Genomic DNA, 18864 nt, shown 5'->3' on the forward strand with positions numbered 1-18864 from the left:
GGTACAAAACTCATTACCCTTCCATGGTAACATAGTAGTAGAATGGCTACGAACATTAATATTAGGGCATCATATAGATAAAACAAATATGACACTAGTATTTAAGGCAGAAAAATAAAGAGTAGTATGATTTTAAATTGAAAATTTGTGAATTTAGATCCTTTACTGATATTTCAACATATGGTTCGAATCTTACGTTTAACAATTTTTAGGATTAGATTCAAGAAGACACTATATGTATATGGAATGATGACAATTGAACCCTGTTACTTTTAGTAACTTCTACATTGTTATTTTTTTTTTTTACTTAATTTTTTGTCATTTAAGATTATTATTCAGTAAAATTTTCCTACGTTGAACCCTTTATACATGTGTAGATATAGATTTTTTTGGTTGGATTTTGTCTAATGGGTGCAGACACTGATTAGTAAATTATACTAAAGCTGCAGTGTGAACGCACATATATACAATTATTTGCACCACTATATTTAAATGATGTCCAAAATTAATGTTATTTTTGTGAAAGATTAACATCTGATACTGCCTTTTAATGGGTGCTTGGGGCATCCATTAGCTAAATCCATTTTTATTAAGACTTGAGAATATGCAGTACACATCTGATATAATCCGAATTACGAATAACACAAAACTATTAGAATCTTAATTAAAACTGTCAAATGCCCGGTCTATTATTCCTACACAAAAAGTCTTAAATCTCGTTCAAAAAAAAAAGAAAAAGAAAATCAGGCCCGAGTAACTATCGACTTTTTAAAATAACGTATACGTGTGCGCTAGCTGGAACATAAACTTCATCAACCTATGGGCGGCAACTGTGATCCTCTATATCATTATTCGGTGTCAAATTCAGTGTCAATTCCTGTATACTACAGAAATCCTTACGCATACTCAAATCCTCCTCCTAAAAATATGAGTCACAAAAAATGCCTTGGGAGAAAAGTAAATGCCAAAGGAGACAAAAAACATAATTTACATTAATAGATTAATTTCCTATGGCTTTTGTTCGATACAGATGGGGTCCTTGTTTGGACTAAGGCAGGCAAAGAGAGTCCCCGGCGTCTCTAGCTATAAAATGGATTGGTCGTTCTTCAACTTTGCCCGAGCAAGTTACAGAGAAAGAGAACGAAACAAAACTCTCTTCTTTATTTCTCTTTTACCAGTCACCAATGGCGGCCTCTGTCAAAAACCGGCAGTTTCACCACCTTGAACCCGCATTACCACGATTCAGAGCCGGTCCAAACCACCGGTCTGATTCTCCTGTTGGAACCTTCAACTTCCATCCTAACAAACCTACTGTTAATACTGTCACTTCCAATGTTCACGTTGATTACCCCTCCAGCGACGACGAGGAAGAGAGTGATGAGAACGGGTACGAGGATGCAATCAAGAAGGGAAAAGCCGAGTTGGAAAACTCGGTTTTGGATGCAAGAGATGAAGGAACGGCTGATAATTGGATCGTACGCAATCCATCCATGGTTAGGCTGACCGGAAAACACCCGTTCAACGCCGAGCCACCGCTAACGAGGCTGATGCACCACGGGTTCATAACTCCGGTGCCATTGCATTACGTCCGGAACCACGGTCCAGTCCCTACGGCCACCTGGGATGGCTGGACTGTGGAGGTCTGTGGGCTGGTGAAACGGCCAATGAAATTTTCAATGGAACAGTTGGTTAACGAGTTCCCATACAGGGAGTTTCCGGCTACGCTCGTCTGCGCCGGAAACAGGCGGAAAGAGCAAAACATGACGAAGCAGACGATTGGCTTCAACTGGGGTGCTGCTGCGGTTTCTACTTCGGTGTGGCGGGGAGTGCCTCTTCGTGCAATTCTGAAGCGTTGCGGCATTTTCAGCCGCAAGAATGGAGCGCTGAATGTTTGTTTTGAGGGCGCTGAGAACTTGCCCGGCGGAGGAGGATCGAAGTATGGAACCTGCGTCAAGAAGGAAGTTGCCATGGATGCATCCAGGGATATTATTCTGGCGTACATGCAAAATGGGGAGCTCTTGACTCCTGACCATGGATTTCCTGTTAGGATGATAATTCCAGGCTTCATTGGCGGGAGAATGGTGAAATGGCTTTCCAGGATCATTGTGACTACTCAAGAGTCTGATAGTTACTACCATTACAAGGATAACAGGGTCCTCCCTTCCCACGTTGATGCAGAACTTGCCAATTCCGAAGGTACAATCTACGGCTTACCTACCTCCACTTAGGTCTTTATGGTCTATGCTTTTCTTCCTTATTGTTTTTCTGTTTGGATGAATCTTTCATGTAACGAGACTATATATGTTAAACGGTATAGATATATATTATATATGCAAAGTTTCTCTATATTTTATGTAGAGAGTATTACTCTCTCTCTCTCTTTTTTTTCCTTTTGGATTCAAAGTTGTGTAACCATTTCAAAACTTTATTATAATGCTGAATAGTATTTTTTGGTTGGATGGAAGATTATGTGCGAAAATTTGTTTTGATTATTCGAAAATTGTTCAGATTTAACTGGATTTAAGCAACTGATAGCAGAACTTACGGCATGCAGCAAAAAATTGGATAGATATAATCTTATAGACTATGTGGTCCAAAATTTGTCATATCTTTAACTTTTAGTTAATGAGATAATCAATCTATTCAAGTGTTACCCTAGTGTTTGTCACAGCATGCCAGGGTTGACATTCCAGTTTTTGCAAACCAAGAGAAAATTTTCCTCTTCTTAGATTGACCCTAGTGCTAGTGCCAGATTCTCCCTTCGAGAAGGTTCAAAGTTCAAGCCACATTAAATAAGTTGTCTTTTCGACGCTTCGACGGTGGTTGATGATGTTTAACATAAGCTGAAATTTTTAATTTTATTGCGTATGATGCATACAGCGTGGTGGTATAAGCCTGAATTCATCATCAATGAGCTAAACATCAATTCGGTGATCACAACACCATGCCAGGACGAGATTTTGCCGATCAACTCGTGGACGACTCAGAGGCCTTACACGCTGAGGGGCTACGCTTATTCTGGTGAGCTTTCATTGCAAATTGCAAATAATATATACTACGGTTGCTGAATTCTTTGCGGTGTTTTTATTTTAAAAAAATATATTTCAAGTATAAAAGTAATTCTAATAAAGTTTTTGATGGCTGTTATTCGTTAAATTTAGGATTGTTTTTGTGTTTTAAAAAATGAAAAATAAAATTAATACAAACAATACTACTGTGCTGATAAATAAAAGTACTTCAAAATTAATAAGGTAATTATGCATTATGTGAAGAAGACAAATAAGTTGTTGAGTTATAATTAATTTCAACAATAGGGGAGGGATGGCAGCTTCAAACGTTGGATGAATCAAGAAAGAAAACATGCGACATCGAATCTGAGAATGAGATGAAAAGGAAAGTAATGATATTTTACTTTTTCCATGTACTTTGGGGGACTGATTTGTCTGAGGTTAGAACTTAGACGTATAATTGTTTGGAAAAAAAAAAAAAAAAAACTTAGACGTAAAATGGCGTTTAGTAATTACTGGGTCGGTTGTAACCCTCCCCGGTTGGGCTGTGAAAACTTCTCCAATCGCTCCGAATCCACGACTTTTGTTGCATTGCATTGTTGTCGGATTCCCATGGGTTATTCTATTGATATTTGGTGCTGGAAAGTACATCGTACCTCTAAACCGGGAGTACTTTAATTGACCCTACAGGAACTGCACAAACGATAGAAGAAGATAAATAAACCATAAAGAAGGGTATGATTGGCCTAAGGGCATATGTAATCACTGGTGTTGGTCAATACTTAGAATTCCGAGGATGTAGGAGAGAGGTGAGTGGATAAAAAAAAGATTAAAAACTAAACATTCATTTTTTAAGAATTGGTAATATTTACACTATTTTTAGTTCTAAAATAAAGACATATACCATTACACACCTTTTAGATTTTACTGAATTTATAATATCTTATGTTTTGCTCGTTGACTGGCTTGCCTAAACGAGTTAGGTGGATAAAAGGTGAGGTACACTAAAAAATATCCTAAAAAAAAGAAAAAGAAAAAAAATAATTAATTAAATCAACGTGATAAAAATATACAAATACTTTGTGATAAATTATACACATATAAAAGTTTGGATAATCTTTTTTATAATATCAATATATATACTAATAAATCTGGATATATATTATATTATTTTAATTTAAATTAGAACACTTTATGCCCCGTTTGGATTGCATTTTTCATGATTTTTCATGAAAAATTACTGTAACGATTTGATATATGTGAGGAAAAAAAGTAATAGGGAAATGTGATCACGAAAAACGACGTAATTTTTCGGCACAAAATGACAATCCAAACAGGCCTAAACTTTACACAAAAAGTTTACTTTCTAAAATTTTTACATTAATCCGAGAGAATTATACAAACAACCGTTATTGTCCCTTCTCCCGATCTGACTTCTCATGGACTAGCAGAAGGCAGAGCTTTTCTCATTCTGAAGAGCCGTTCTAAGTGAAAAGACTAATTTATCCTTTTGTCGTGTATGACGTCATAATGTCGCCCACTTGAAGGCGGTGCGTGCTCACCACTCTCTTACGAAGTTGCTTGGTTTCTTCCTCAACAAACAAGTTGTATTGGATTTGTCTTCTACTATTTGTTAATTATTCGCGAAAAGTTGAGATATCGCGAAAAGTGACATTATAATTTAGCAACAAACATTTCAGAACAGAAGGAGTATTGAATTAAACGACAAAAGAATCACTAGTGGTGTGGTGATGGCGACAAGTTTTAACTCTTAGTTTCAGCAATCATTGGTTTCATGGTTTGTTGTTCCTCCACCTTCTTAGGCTCAATCCACAATTAAAATTATGCCACAATATTTTATTTTACCAATTAAATCGCTTTAACATTAATTTGGGTTTGATCCAGTCAAAATATTGTGGCAGTTATGTATCCCATAATCTTTTTCTTGAGAGTGATGCAATTTTCTTGGATTCTATGGAAAAGGATTTAAATGACAAGCAATTTAACCTCCTTTAAAGATAAGCAAGCAACTCTTTTTGTATGATTAGATGTGAACAGGATAGATATGTATGTCATATCTTATGTATCATTTGTTCGCCTTTCAAAAATTATCAAAAAGAAAATGTATTGAAAGGAAGAGGGAAAAAATGACTAGTTAACTAGAACTTCGTTTTTTTACCAAAAAAAAAAAAAGAAGTTATTCTTTTAAAAAGAAATTTCTTATCATTCTCTTCGTACGTTTTTGAAAGCACCTGTTTATTTTATCTTATGTATGGCCCCGTTTGGCAAGTGAGTTTTTTGGGTATTTATTTAAAATTTTTTTGTATAATTTTTTTTAATAATTTTTGAAGTGTGTTTTTTTTAATATTTTGAAGTGTATAGTTTAAAAATTTTGAAAAGTTTTTTGAGGTTACTGTAGCTAAAGTTTTTAAAAAACTTGTAGCAGATAAACTTAGCAAAAAACTTATCTGCCAAACACGGCCTATATTACATTAGAAACTCATTTTGGTTCTAGCTCTTGACTATGTGTGTATCGTGAACAGGTGGAGGAAAGAAGGTGACACGTGTGGAAGTGACAATGGACGGCGGAGACACGTGGCACGTTTGTGCCGTGGACCACCCTGAGAAGCCTTCCAAGTATGGCAAGTACTGGTGCTGGTGTTTCTGGTCTCTGGATGTTGAAGTCCTGGATCTGCTGGGTGCTAAAGAAATTGCAGTTCGAGCTTGGGATGAGAGCACGAACACGCAACCCGAAAAGCTCATTTGGAATGTCATGGTACGTTTTATTCTGAAAAAATTTTGTTTGTTTTTTTGTATTTTTTATGGATCGGGATTTTTTACTTGCAAAGTTTTGATGAATTAATTTCGATACACATAATTAAGGTGCGTTGCGTGTATTGCTCGAATTCGGATATGAGAGACTCGTTGACACAAGTACTGTAGTGCGAAATCAAGGGTCATACACTGGTCACTGCCATGCCAAGCCTTCTAAGGCTTGGTAGTGCGGGACGTCAAGAGTTCGACTCTTGTTTCTCACAAAAATTTGTCACAAATTGTGACGGTGTTCGGTGGCCATCTTTGACCAAAAAAAAAAAAAAAAGACTCTTGCAATAAATATAAAATTTGTGGTAAACGATAAATCTTAGGATTAGTTGCACTTTACCTCCTTAAGCTTGGATTGAAGTGGCACAACTTATATTCTAGGTCCAAAAACATGACTAAATCACGTTATTGGTCGTAGGAAAAGGCTTTATGTCTATAAAAGAGGGAAAATGGTCATAATATTTTAACATAGGGTATCTAGAGATTTCCATTTCACCTGAATTTTCATTGAATTGTGTAAAAGAAAGTAATTTACAATAAATGAATTGTTTAAAGCGGATGACTACATTCAAAAGAATGCCATATTATAGTAGACACAAAAATTGTAAATAAATATGAAAGTCTCTAAAAATTACCAAAATAGATATTTTTATAGCCCCACACAATGCGAGAGCTAAAATTATTTAAGAATTGGATATTCATATAAAAGGTAATTATACTCTACTCCTATAAAAGCTCTGCATAGGCAAGTATACCGGTGTAATGGGTTGGAAATTTAGTAGTATATTGCTGTATCTAATTTCAAGAGTATATAAAAGATCCTCCTTGGAAGTATCTTGTACTGACAAATTTTGACGTGTACACTTCGCGTGAATGTCCCGTGGTTGGGGGCTCCTTTGCTACGTCATGATGAAAATGTCATCATAAGGTCATTCTTTGCTTTTGTTTGGGGTGCGGTCGGGGTTGGAAGAGTTTGAGCATTTCTTGGAAGAGGTAGAACGTGGAAATATATAACTTTCTTAATAAAGAAGGTGAAATTTAAAAAGTGCATACGAAGAGGAGGATTTGAATTTAGCATCTCTACCTCTTCAAACTGTAACCGTAGTTACCGTAGTGATTGAAAGAATTTCATGAAAAGTTAGATCCTAATAAACAGTTATAAATATGTGGTCGATGGAGTATTTCATTGCTTTGGCTAAGAATTGCGATACTCGAATATCTTGAGTAGAATAAAACTATACACGTTGCTAAAATTGGTAAATGACTAATGTGTACGAATGAAGCTAGAATTCAGAGCATCTTTGTTCTCATGATTTCATTGCAATGTGCAGGGAATGATGAACAATTGTTGGTTCAGGGTGAAAACCAATGTGTGCAAACCACACAAAGGAGAAATCGGAATTGCATTTGAGCACCCAACGCAGCCTGGAAACCAATCTGGTGGATGGATGGCCAAGGAGAAACACCTCGAAAAATCTTCCGACTCGAATCAAACCCTGAAGAAAAGTGTCTCATCACCATTCATGAACACAAGTACAAAAACGTTCTCAATGTCTGAGGTTAAGAAGCACAACTCAGCAGACTCTGCATGGATAATTGTTCATGGCCATGTTTATGACTGCACTCGTTTCCTCAAAGACCATCCTGGAGGTTCCGATAGTATTCTTATCAATGCTGGCACAGATTGTACCGAAGAATTTGAAGCCATCCACTCTGATAAGGCTAAGAAACTCTTGGAAGATTTCAGGATTGGTGAGTTAATAACCTCAGGTTACACCTCAGATTCGTCGACTTCATCACCTAACAACACAGTCCATGGAGCTTCAAACGCCAGTCACTTGGCCCCGATCACTGAAATTGCCCCTGCAAGAAGCATTGCGCTAATTTCAGGCCAGAGAATCCCATGTAAACTTGTGTCCAAGACCTCAATCTCCCATGATGTGAGAAAGTTTCGATTTGCATTGCCCTCAGAAGAGCAAGTCCTAGGATTACCAATTGGGAAGCACATATTTGTATGTGCTACGGTTGATGAAAAGCTATGCATGCGAGCCTACACGCCTGCAAGCGGGGTAGAAGAAGTCGGGTATTTTGAGCTAGTGGTGAAGATATACTTCAAAGGGGTACACCCTAGATTTCCAAACGGAGGGGTTATGTCACAATACTTGGATTCACTTTCTCTGGGGTCATTTCTTGAAATTAAGGGTCCACTGGGTCACATTGAATACAAAGGGAAAGGCAACTTTTTGGTGCATGGCAAACACAAGTTTGCCAAAAAGTTGGCCATGCTTGCTGGTGGAACAGGAATTACACCTATATATCAAGTAATGCAAGCAATTTTGAAGGATTCTGAAGATGATACCCAGATGTTTGTTGTCTATGCCAATCGGACTGAGGATGATATCTTGCTTAGAGATGAGCTTGATGCATGGGCTGAAAAGTATCCTGAAAGAGTTAAAGTGTGGTATGTAGTGGAAAAATCCATCAAGGAAGGGTGGAACTACGGTCTAGGGTTTGTTACCGAGAGCATTTTAAGAGAACATGTTCCTCTAGCGTCAGAGACAACCCTAGCACTGGCTTGTGGCCCTCCTCCCATGATCCAGTTTGCAATAAATCCAAACTTGGAGAAAATGGGATATGATATAAAGGACTCTTTATTGATCTTTTGAAGAAAGCAACGGGATAATAATGTAGATGTCAGGTTTTGTACATAACTTTTAGTAGCCCATATTATGTTTATCATAAAAAACTAAATAGTCTTGTACTTGTTCTTCTTCATTGATTTTCTTTCTTTTTTCAATCTTAATATTGGTGAATTTGTCCTTAAATCTTTTTGCTTAATCCTAACAAATTTGCTTTATAAATTTTAATTGAAAGGAAAATTCTGCAACATGGCATATAGGACATGCAATCAGACTTGAGCCACTATTCAGTTGGAGGCAAAGATAACCCCACTAAAGCCCAGGGGAACATTTTTTGCAACAAAATTTCATCTAAAAGAAGTCAACTGAAAACTATAGAATATGAGTTTGTTTGGTAGATCGTAAAACCTGATTTTTTCTGAAGAGAAAGCGATACTAACAATTACTATTGTCACTTTTATACTGATTAGTGAAATTGATAATAAAAGTATTTTTATCTTATTACTCTTGGTATTATCTTAAAGCTAGTAGAGTCCTGGGGAAAGATACACAGAACCTGCACAGCCAAATATTCGATTTCTTTATACGAAGCATTTTTGGTTAATTCCATGGATATTCAAATAAACTTCACGAAGAATCCCTCTAAGAAGTTGTAAAACTCCACGAATTTGGCAAGTTAGAGAAGACAGTCCACTTGAATTTACTCAAGTGCCTAGCATGTAATATTTACGTACGTAGTATCAAGGGATACTCCAAGGGATTGAATAAAGCAAATTTGATGAGTGCTAACTCTTTTGCATTTATTTAACCAAATTAATTTAGAAATTTTTACACGAAATACCCTAGGGAAACCTAGAAGACTCACGATCAAGAGGACGATTAAAGTCAGATGTTTTTCATTCTTTTTGGTCAATTTTGATTCTTTAAGGCAAATATAAGCAATTCATTTCCAAGGTAAAACAACATATGTAACTACTAGCTCAATCATTTAAAGTTTCGTATGACAAATATAGTTACTAATGGTTTGTTGGGTGTTGACAGTTTGCTTATGAATTGACAAAGCGGCAGATTGCTCACTGCTAAACCAAAGATAATCTCAAGGTCATGTGGTGAAACAAATGGATAACAAGGTTATTAGGTTAAGAGACATCGAAGTAGTTAAGTAAGCTTAAACTTAATAAAAAAGAATAAAAAAAGCTTTCAATTTTTATTTGCGTCTGTTTTCATCATTCTAAAGAGAATTTCTTGTTGGATTCTTTGTTAGCTTTGAACATACTTGAAATTTTCTAACTATATAGGTTGACCTCTGCCTGTTAGTATGGGTGGTAATTTTTAGTACGACGCGATAACCTGACTCGAATACGATTTGAAATTAATAGGTTTTAGCACTATCCAAACTTAAGTGGGTCATTATTGGATTAACCTGTTAGTGACATGAATATAAGTGGGTTGGGTTGGTCAACCCGTGGGTTAACATGCTAACTCGATAAAGAGCTTACTTTATAATAATAATTAATTACTACAGATGCTATTTTGAGTATTTAGCAAAAACTAACAACAATTAAATTTGGCTTGAATATTTCAATTAGAAGTTTAAAAACTCACATATTTTGTATCTTATCACACATGGAACTATCTGATTATCTTTCTAAAAAGTTGCTGGATCTCATTTTTTATAGAGTTTTTGGAGAAAACTTACTTTAGCACTTTTTAAGATATGAAATAAAAGCCGATTGAAAAATGTGCAAAATGAATATTCACAGAAAACAGAGAAAATTTTCAAAAAAAATAGCAATACAAACAAGGCTGACTATGATATTATGTTGGGAAAGCTTAATAATCTATTTTTTAAAATATTTGAAAACTTTAAATTTATGTTAACTATGTATTTTAAAAAATTTATTGTGTGTTCTAACAACAGCAATATTGAGTCAATTACATGATCAAATGGGTTAAAATATGTGATTAAATACTAAAGTGTTTCTAGCATAGGTCAATAGTTCGATTTGGCAAAATAATGCATCATATCAAAACTATTTTAATCGTATAGAATATTTAACGGGTTACATGGGTTGGATTGAATTAACCGGTTAACAAATGGATCATGACATGACATGACACAAAAGTCTAATGGGTTGAGTTAGGGTTGAGGTTTTCGTATATGAACATGATAATAACACGACAAGCTAAGTACACGATAGGACCCATTGCAACGCCTACCTATTAGAATAAATCTAGATTATTTTATTTACGGTAAGTTTTGAGTCTTCATCAAGTTAGTCCAAAATAAATTTTCAAATATCTTTTTATTCCTTCTATATGGTCTGAGTCTTTTTTTTGGAGTCAAAAATAAATTTTGAAATCGAGAAGATCAAGTTGTGACCAAAAAATGATTTATCTGATGTCCTACCATATTTAACTTCATGCTCTTTTATTTCTCAGATCTTTTTTTTTATTATTATTTTGGAATGATTTTAAATCTGTTTCTTTGTCTGAATTTTAAAGTCATCTCCCTAGTCTTATTTAAGGACTAGACTCGTATTGTGTTTTCGAACTCCAACAATAACTTACCATAACTATTCTTCAAATCAAGTATTTTGTATCAAACAAACACATTCTTTCTTGAGTCAAACGCACACTTTTCTTAGGTTGTTCATCATCTCTATATATTTATCATCCATGACTTTTCAAGTGAGACTTTTCGAGTGAAAGGAAAACTCAGAACTTAACTAGAAAACCTCACTACTAAATTCGTTGGATTTCCTGTAAAATACAATTAAGAGTTTAGTTGGAGTCATCTTGTTTTATGAGGAATTTAGGCAAGCTGGTTGAGTGGTAACTATAATAGACTAGGCTTATGTGAGATCCTATGAGTCCTCTATGTAGAGCACCATAGAAGCAAGAAGTGGATTGGTTGTATATGAGCCACTTTAATATTGAAGGCGCAGGTGGAGTGAGATGGACATTTGAGAAAAAAATGTAAAGAAAATCTCAGAAAAGTGGTTGTGCTTGATCCACTCTAAAAGCATAAGCACTAGTGATTGTACTAGAGGTGCTGGAGAAAGAAGAACAGTACACTACCAATCTTATTGAATGCGGGTTTCAAAGTTCAAACGGGGAGAAAGACTTTTAGTAGTGGATGTAGGCCTTTAAGTGTCTTGCCACTAATCACTTGGCCCTCTCTATTTCGTTTATTTACAATTTAATTATTCTACTGCTATCTATTTGATTGTAATTCAAGTTTTTTTTTTGTTTGGCTTCTATTGCGCTTACTTTAATTTTATATATCTTATTTGACATATTGGAAGGGGTTATACTTGAAATTTTGGAATTGTTTTGATTCAGCTTATTATGCTAGAAAATTTTCATGTCCAACAACCTTCAAAACTTAGAAAAAAGTCGCATATCAAGCTCTTAATTCCTCTCTAGGTTAGCATACTTGGGACACCAAGTGGCATCAGAAAAGTTTCTCTTATCATTTGTAGGTTATACCACCTAGAGTACGATCTGTTATGGACAATCATTCCAAATTTGATGTCTTATTTAGAGAATAGTTCCTCAAACTGTCCTTCTTTGTTTACTAGTTCAAATTATTCATCTTGAAAAAATTGTATGAAACCCTATTTTGGGTTTCTAAGATATGACCTACGACAAATAGTTGAAAATGGTGATTATATTCTCGCGAAGACCAATGATAAAGGTGAATATGTTCCTAAAGAGTTGGATGAATAAACTAATGGGAATGGTATATTGATCACTATAAATATGGCTGCTTTAAATTTATTCCACTATGCACTAGCTCAAGATGAGTGCAATCGTATTTCTCAGTGTAGATTTGTCAGGGACTTACAGAGGACACTCAAAGTAATCACATGAAGGAACCAATGATGTGAAAACCTCAAAGAGGATATAATTGGTCCATGATTACAAGGTGTTCACTATGGAGTCAAAAGAAACCATCATAAAGATGATGAAGAGATTCATAGGCTTCATCAACTCTTTGGTAAATACCAGCAAAGAATGTTCACAAATTGAACTCCATATAAAAATATTGTGTGCACTACTAAAGGCGTAGAAACCGAAGGTTATTACAATATAAAGGTCAAAAATCTCAGTACTATGCCATTAGAAGAATTTGTTGGTTCTTTAATGGTTGAAGAGATTGAATTGTAGAAAGAAAAAGTGAAAGAAGAGAAGGAAAACAACAGGAAAAAATTGTTAGCCTTCAACACATTTACACATGATCATAAGTCTGATATCAACTGTGAGGACCCGAAAAATTTTCTACTTTATTTTACTTTACTTTATTTCTTCAAATACATTTTTTTTACTTTACTTTATTACCTTAAGTTTCTAGATATTTTTATAAGTGCGTCTAGTTATTAAATCATTTTCCTTATATAACTTAGTTCATATTAAGTTTGAAACGCATTATGAAAGTGTGACCCGCTAAAGCGGCAAGTGCGATAAATTTTTGAAAACTAGGTGAAATTTTGCATGAACGGATATTATTTTATAAGATACTAAGAGATAATTAGAGGTAGCTAGATAGTTTAGTCTTGGAAGACAAAGAGATGAGAACAAACCTTAAGAATGACAAGTGTCACGAAATCCTTGGAATGTGGATTTTCCTTTCTTATCCTTTAATAAAATCAAATTTTGACCAAAAATTCCTTCCATTTTGCTCCTAGCTTGGCTGAACCATTGAGAGGGAAAAAGGAAAGGAAAACTTCATCTTCAACCACCAATTTCTTGCTTGCATCTTGAATTTAACCATTAATTTTGCAAACCACTCCAGAAAAAGTGATATCCAAGGAAGATCAAAGGCTTGAGTGGAAAGATTTTGGAGGAAGAAACACTAAGTTTTCATCTTTCTTGGGGTTTTAAGGTATTTATGGCAAGAAACTTCTCTTTACTTCTAATACTTGCATACTAGTGGTTTAGAGTTGAATATTGATAGTTTGATGAGAAATTTCATGGATTGAATTGGAGATTTGGAAATTTTCAGCTTTTATGGGGAAATTTCAGCCCTTATATGATGCTTAAGGTTGGCTATGATTTGATAGCTTTACCATGTGAAATATCTAGCTTTTATATGTTAGTTTGGCTTGCTTAAGAAAAATTCCAGCTTGTATGTGAAAATTTCAACTTAGGGTTTCCAAGAACCAGCTTGAGTATGGTTGGTATTGAGCAATAAACTTGTTATATTTGGATGGTTTTGTGGCGTTAATCAAGTGTATGTTATAGCTTATGACTTGTGGTTGTAGTTGAGGTTGATTTGAGATGAAATTTGGTGTTGAGTTTGGATGGAAAAGTAAAGAAAATAAGGGGAGGTGCTATCCAAATTTTGGGACAGCTTGTTTCCTTCAAGTTTGGGTTGATTTTGTGATAAACTTGCTTAAGATACTTGGTAAACCTATAAGCTTTGCTTATGTGTTGAATTTTGGTTGAAATGGAAGGATTTTCATTGGTATTTTCCCCACTTTGCTAGCTGAAATTTTTCTTGTTGGCCAAGTGATAGCGAAGTCTATTACCTTGTTGTTTTCTAACCTTTTCATAATTGATTTTGGCCAAAACTTGTTCCAAACCTTGGTTAAGACTTTTGTGCGGGAATTTAAGTGAAAACTACGGAGATTGGGAGTTGGAAAACCTCATGATTGTATTTGTTTCATGGCTGCGAAAAATCCTGGTTTGGATGGCAGCTTTGCACCTTGCTATCTTTTAGCCTCAAAGTCTTTAGTTTGGAAGTCTTTTGGACACACTCTCGTTGACTTCACTTGCTAAAACCTTGAACAATAATTGTATGTTTGAGTTGGAGTGAATATCCTAACCTAAAGAGGTGTATTACCTTGTTTCTTTTCATTGTTTTGTTGCTAAAAATTTCAGCCATGAATTGGAATGAGGAACTCCTTGGTTGCTCATGTCCCTTGAGTCCAAATATCCTCTTTTCACTCCAAAACCATATTTACACCTTTGCACTAGTAGTTACTTGGATTTTCTTTGGTTTACCTAAGTTTTGAATGGTTGAACCATAATACTTTATCTTTGTTGTTCTTAGGGTTTGTTGGTGATCAAGAGCATAACCCGGGAGCGAACTTTTGACGTTATTTTGGTTAAACTAGTGAGTGTTCTTTGCATGTTGTACTTCCAACGACTATGTGAATTGTTATGAATGTTTGCTTGAATGTTAAATGCTTTTAAATGATTGTTAAATGGATTTTCGATAGGCGAGTGTGTACTTTATCGCACTTGACCTAAGTGAACATGAAATTTTCAATGATTAAATGAGTGAATGTTACTTGTGCATGAATGTAAGCCTTTTGGCTGAACTGGGCCCTTGCCCTTCGTTGCCAATCAACTTGAGCCAAAAGCAGACTCGGTCAGGCGGATGGTAACCCTGGGACAATGTTTGGTATACTCAAGTATTACTACGAAGTCTGGTGGAGAATTGGCCAGTGAATTCAATACAATGAAATCAATGAATGAATGACAATGAACATTGAAGGAGTTTTCACTGTTAAATATTTTCTAATGATGGAGGAATAAGGGAAATGGTCGGCGACTGAATGACTGAAGCTCCAAGTGAGCACGTATACTTCCAATGAATGAATGTTTATTTCGTGAATGACTGTTTATTATTGTCCAAAGTGTTCAAACTGTTAAATGCCATACTTCCATGGTTTCTCTACCTGATTGCTTATTTGGGAACCTCACTGAACTTTTAACTCATTCCGTTAGTTTGTTTTCCTTACAGGAATAGAGGCCGGAGCAAGTAGGCATGAACTAGAGTGTATAACTTTCATGTACTTGTACTTTTGTAAATGAGACATATTTGAAATTTTTCGAAATGTAATCCTATTTGAAATTCAATTCATGTATATGTAGTACACATCCATAAATGTTAGAGTGAAAAATTCATACATTGTCGTGCATAAAATGTTAATCCAAAAATAAAATGGTAAAAAATAATAAGCAATTGATGAAATATAAACTGTGTAGTAGTAGTAGTGATACTTTTTTATCGTTTAATCCAAAGGACAAAAAACGAAAAGGATCCATAAGAAGTGAGAAAATGTAATCTGCAAGTTACATCAAAGTGACAGAATCGTGCTAGGATCATCAATTTTTTGACTTAGTAATTTCTTGCAAAAGGTTTCATGTTCTGTCTCCTTCCAATAAATCAAGCAATCGTTGGGGCATACATGAATTTTATGGTAGCTAAGACCCAAGTCTTTAACAATCTTCCAAGCATCACGATAAGAGCTTGGAAATAATTCATTCTCAGGAAAAACTTCCTTGAGAAGCTCCAGTAATATTGTCATTGAGTTGTTGCTCCATCGACAAAGAGACTTGACATGCAACAACTTGATGACAAATGACAGAAGAGTAAAATTTTTACATCCAGGATATAACTCTATTTCGGCATGCTTCAGCAACTTAAAAAACTTATTAGTCTCTTCATCACAGGCTCCTCTAAGTTCTTCTAAATTTATGTTAGAATTCTCTTCAAGTGTTCTTCCAAGTGTTTCGTGTATCAATTCATTCATGTCATCATTTTCAGTGTGCCTAAACACTCCATTGCTCACATTTTCTTGATTGAAGTCCCATGGATCTTCACCATGATAAATCCAATTTGTATAAGTGGTGAAAAACCCCTTCATTGTTACATGTGCACGCACAGTTTCTTCCTTTCGTTCTGAGTTTTTATATCGCCTACATGGGCAATATATTCTACTCCCAACCTCCTTCTTTTTGTAGGCAAATTTAAGGAAGTCACTCAGACACTTTTCAAAGTATGGATTATTGACTCGGTTTTCAATAAAGATCCAAGACCTATCATCCATTCTACAAGAAACAATATTGAGAAGGCAAGAAAAGAGACCTTATAAACAGAATTGAAAAATAGCAAACTCATTAACATGCCAAAAAATAAAAAATAAAGTGCAGCATGTGCATCCCAGTTTGCTATGCTTATAGTGGAAATATAAGTTCATGAAAAATGGATAAACTGATTAAGAAAGAAATTAATGTACTGTAATGGCCAAATTTTTTAAAAGATTCAATCAATCTCATGACGAACAAAATAGCAAAGATTCAATCTGTTTGAACCATAGTAAACTACAGCTTGTAGGCAAGGAGTTTATCTCTGAAACTTCTCATCATAAAAGATGAAAGAAAAGGAAGAGAAGAACAACTTTTAGCTTTTTAATCCATGGAGGTATTTTAGCCATGATTAAGGGCCCAATGGTGGTGCACAATTCACAGCAATGAAAAGGCTAATGGTGGACCTCATCATATTCAGACTTAACTTTTAGATACATTTCTAAGCAGTTAGAGAAAGAGAAGTATTGTGATTCATCAGCTATCCAGATTGTCACTGAGAGTTGGAAGCTTCGCCAAACTTTCAGGTTCCAACTTAGAATTCTATATTAACTCAACTGGATGGATAATCAATCGAGACTTCAAAATTTACTGATGACTGAATATTGGTATGGCTAAGGCAAACGACTGGAGATGGATATAGGTATTATAGCAAAATTATCATGATAAGAAAGCTTTCAAAGTTTCCAAACGATAATCAAGCACTAGCATGTGCAGTAGTATAATGCACAAGCAACTAGCAACATATTGGTCAAACAGCCACTAAAGATCAAATCATAACCAGAATGATGCATAAGGAAGGACAATGAAGATGTGGTATTATTAGAACAACATCTTAGCTTGTAACAAAAAAACAAAAAAGTAGTCACTGAAGCGAAACAGCATATGCATACGTTGCGGCATATCCAAAGCAGGTAAGAGAAGAGGATAAAAAAGCAAGCAAATTAAGTATGAGACCAGATAGCCCCAGAAATTTAGAAGGAGACAAACAAAGGAATGTCAAAGAGCAATTTAATCAGCAATATCGATAGCAAATACCACAAGTTGAAATGAGTAAAGTGAAAATATCACAAAGAAATTGAGCTTAATTACCTTGCCTTTGAACCAGAAGAGCTCGTAGAATTGTTGATTGAGTTGTCTCAAAGCTACAATTGGTTTATCGATAGAGAACCAAATCCAACAGAGGATATCCAATTTATTCACCTTTCAAAAAAAGACCTAAAACTGAAAGAAAATTCGGTTTGATATTTCTATTGTAGATATAAAACTAAGAAACGAACACAAAAATTAATTGACTAGGAATTAGGAACCGAAGGTATTTCTACTGCATCATTAGAAATCAAAGGGAATTGAGAGATGAGAGAGAGAGAGAGAGAGAGAGGTGGAATTAGGTTGTTTGCTTTCAGACTTTGGAAAGGATCAGATTTTTGCGTATTTAGCTATTTAGGTGTTTAGTTATCTTTAAAACATCGTTTTCCCCCCCTTTTTTTGGGCTTTATTTTCTTTTCTTTTATGGATTTTTATTAAAACTATGTCATTTTTATGCAAAAATTATGAACCACTGTGAAATTTGCAGCACAAATTGAAATTTGCTGCTTATTTGCTGCACTTTCTCCTTGTGCCGCAGCAAAAGCGTTGCAAAAAGCCCGTTTTCTTGTAGTGTTTGCTTTTCTTTTATTTCTCTTTCATGGTGAAAATAGAAGGAGGAAAAATTAAATCCAAGAAAGGATCGAAAGTCCGAGACGTTACAATAGGTTTTCCCTTCCACGGTGCAGCAGTGGATTGGACCCTTAAAGCAAATTGTTTCTGCAACACTCTTCAAATTCAAAATAAAAGTTCGACATTTTACCTTCCCCAAAGAGGGGGGGAGGCTCAACATATCAATTACTTTAAAGTTTAAAGTGCAAACTGTTCAAGGAAAAAAAGTTAAGGCTGCAAAGAAAAGAATAGAATCATTATAATTTAGAGATATTACTTGAGTAGCTTTACTTTTTTTTTTTTTTGTTAATGTGCTATGTAACAATTTCTCTCTCTCATCTTTTCTTTTGTAAGTTATACATAAAGGTCTGAAGAAAACCAATGATTTTGAAACAATCTAATTAGTTTCAATATATGAATAATTTTTTCAGAATATTTTTGCATTGCTGAAATGTTCCCTTTGTACAAAAATTTTTCTTTGAAAATCACAAATATTTCGAAAACCTATACCAAAGTCAAACTAAATTGCACAACTTGCGGAATAGCAAATGCATCTCCGTTCAAGAAAACGAGTGCAACAATGATGATTCGCGAAATGAAGTCAATTACAAAAAGATAATGCAGAAGTACGAATTTTTTTTAAAAAAAAAAATTAAGCAGTGGACTTTATTCAGTTTCAATAAGAATTAATAAATATGACGCATGGAAATAAATTACAGAAGTTGTTGCTTGTAGCATATATTTTGCAGATTTGGTTAGATAGACGAGATGCAATAATGGAATACAAAAACAGAAGTTGTTAGCATCAAAGTTTA

The 18864-nt window shown here is 34.8% G+C and overlaps 1 protein-coding gene across 1 annotated transcript; it reads left to right on the forward strand.

The window, feature by feature from the left end:
• The first annotated feature begins 1104 nt into the window (after positions 1-1104).
• Positions 1105-8656, forward strand: LOC113711077 (nitrate reductase [NADH]). The gene is made up of 4 exons (XM_027234220.2): positions 1105-2196; positions 2881-3021; positions 5552-5784; positions 7163-8656. Exons 1-4 carry the CDS (start codon positions 1185-1187, stop codon positions 8495-8497), a joined length of 2721 nt encoding a protein of 906 aa, XP_027090021.1. The 5' UTR covers positions 1105-1184; the 3' UTR covers positions 8498-8656.
• Positions 8657-18864: the final 10208 nt, after the last annotated feature.

The sequence above is a fragment of the Coffea arabica genome, chromosome 10e (assembly GCF_036785885.1).
Source record: "Coffea arabica cultivar ET-39 chromosome 10e, Coffea Arabica ET-39 HiFi, whole genome shotgun sequence".
NCBI classification, from domain to species: domain Eukaryota; kingdom Viridiplantae; phylum Streptophyta; class Magnoliopsida; order Gentianales; family Rubiaceae; genus Coffea; species Coffea arabica.

Excerpts from the sequence above, each read along its gene's own strand:
- LOC113711077 (XM_027234220.2), top strand. The coding sequence starts at position 1,185 with ATGGCGGCCTCTGTCAAAAACCGGCAGTTTCACCACCTTGAACCCGCA. Across the intron at positions 3,022-5,551 it reads GAGGGGCTACGCTTATTCTG|GTGGAGGAAAGAAGGTGACA; the intron begins GTGAGCTTTCAT and ends TATCGTGAACAG. Across the intron at positions 5,785-7,162 it reads AGCTCATTTGGAATGTCATG|GGAATGATGAACAATTGTTG; the intron begins GTACGTTTTATT and ends TGCAATGTGCAG.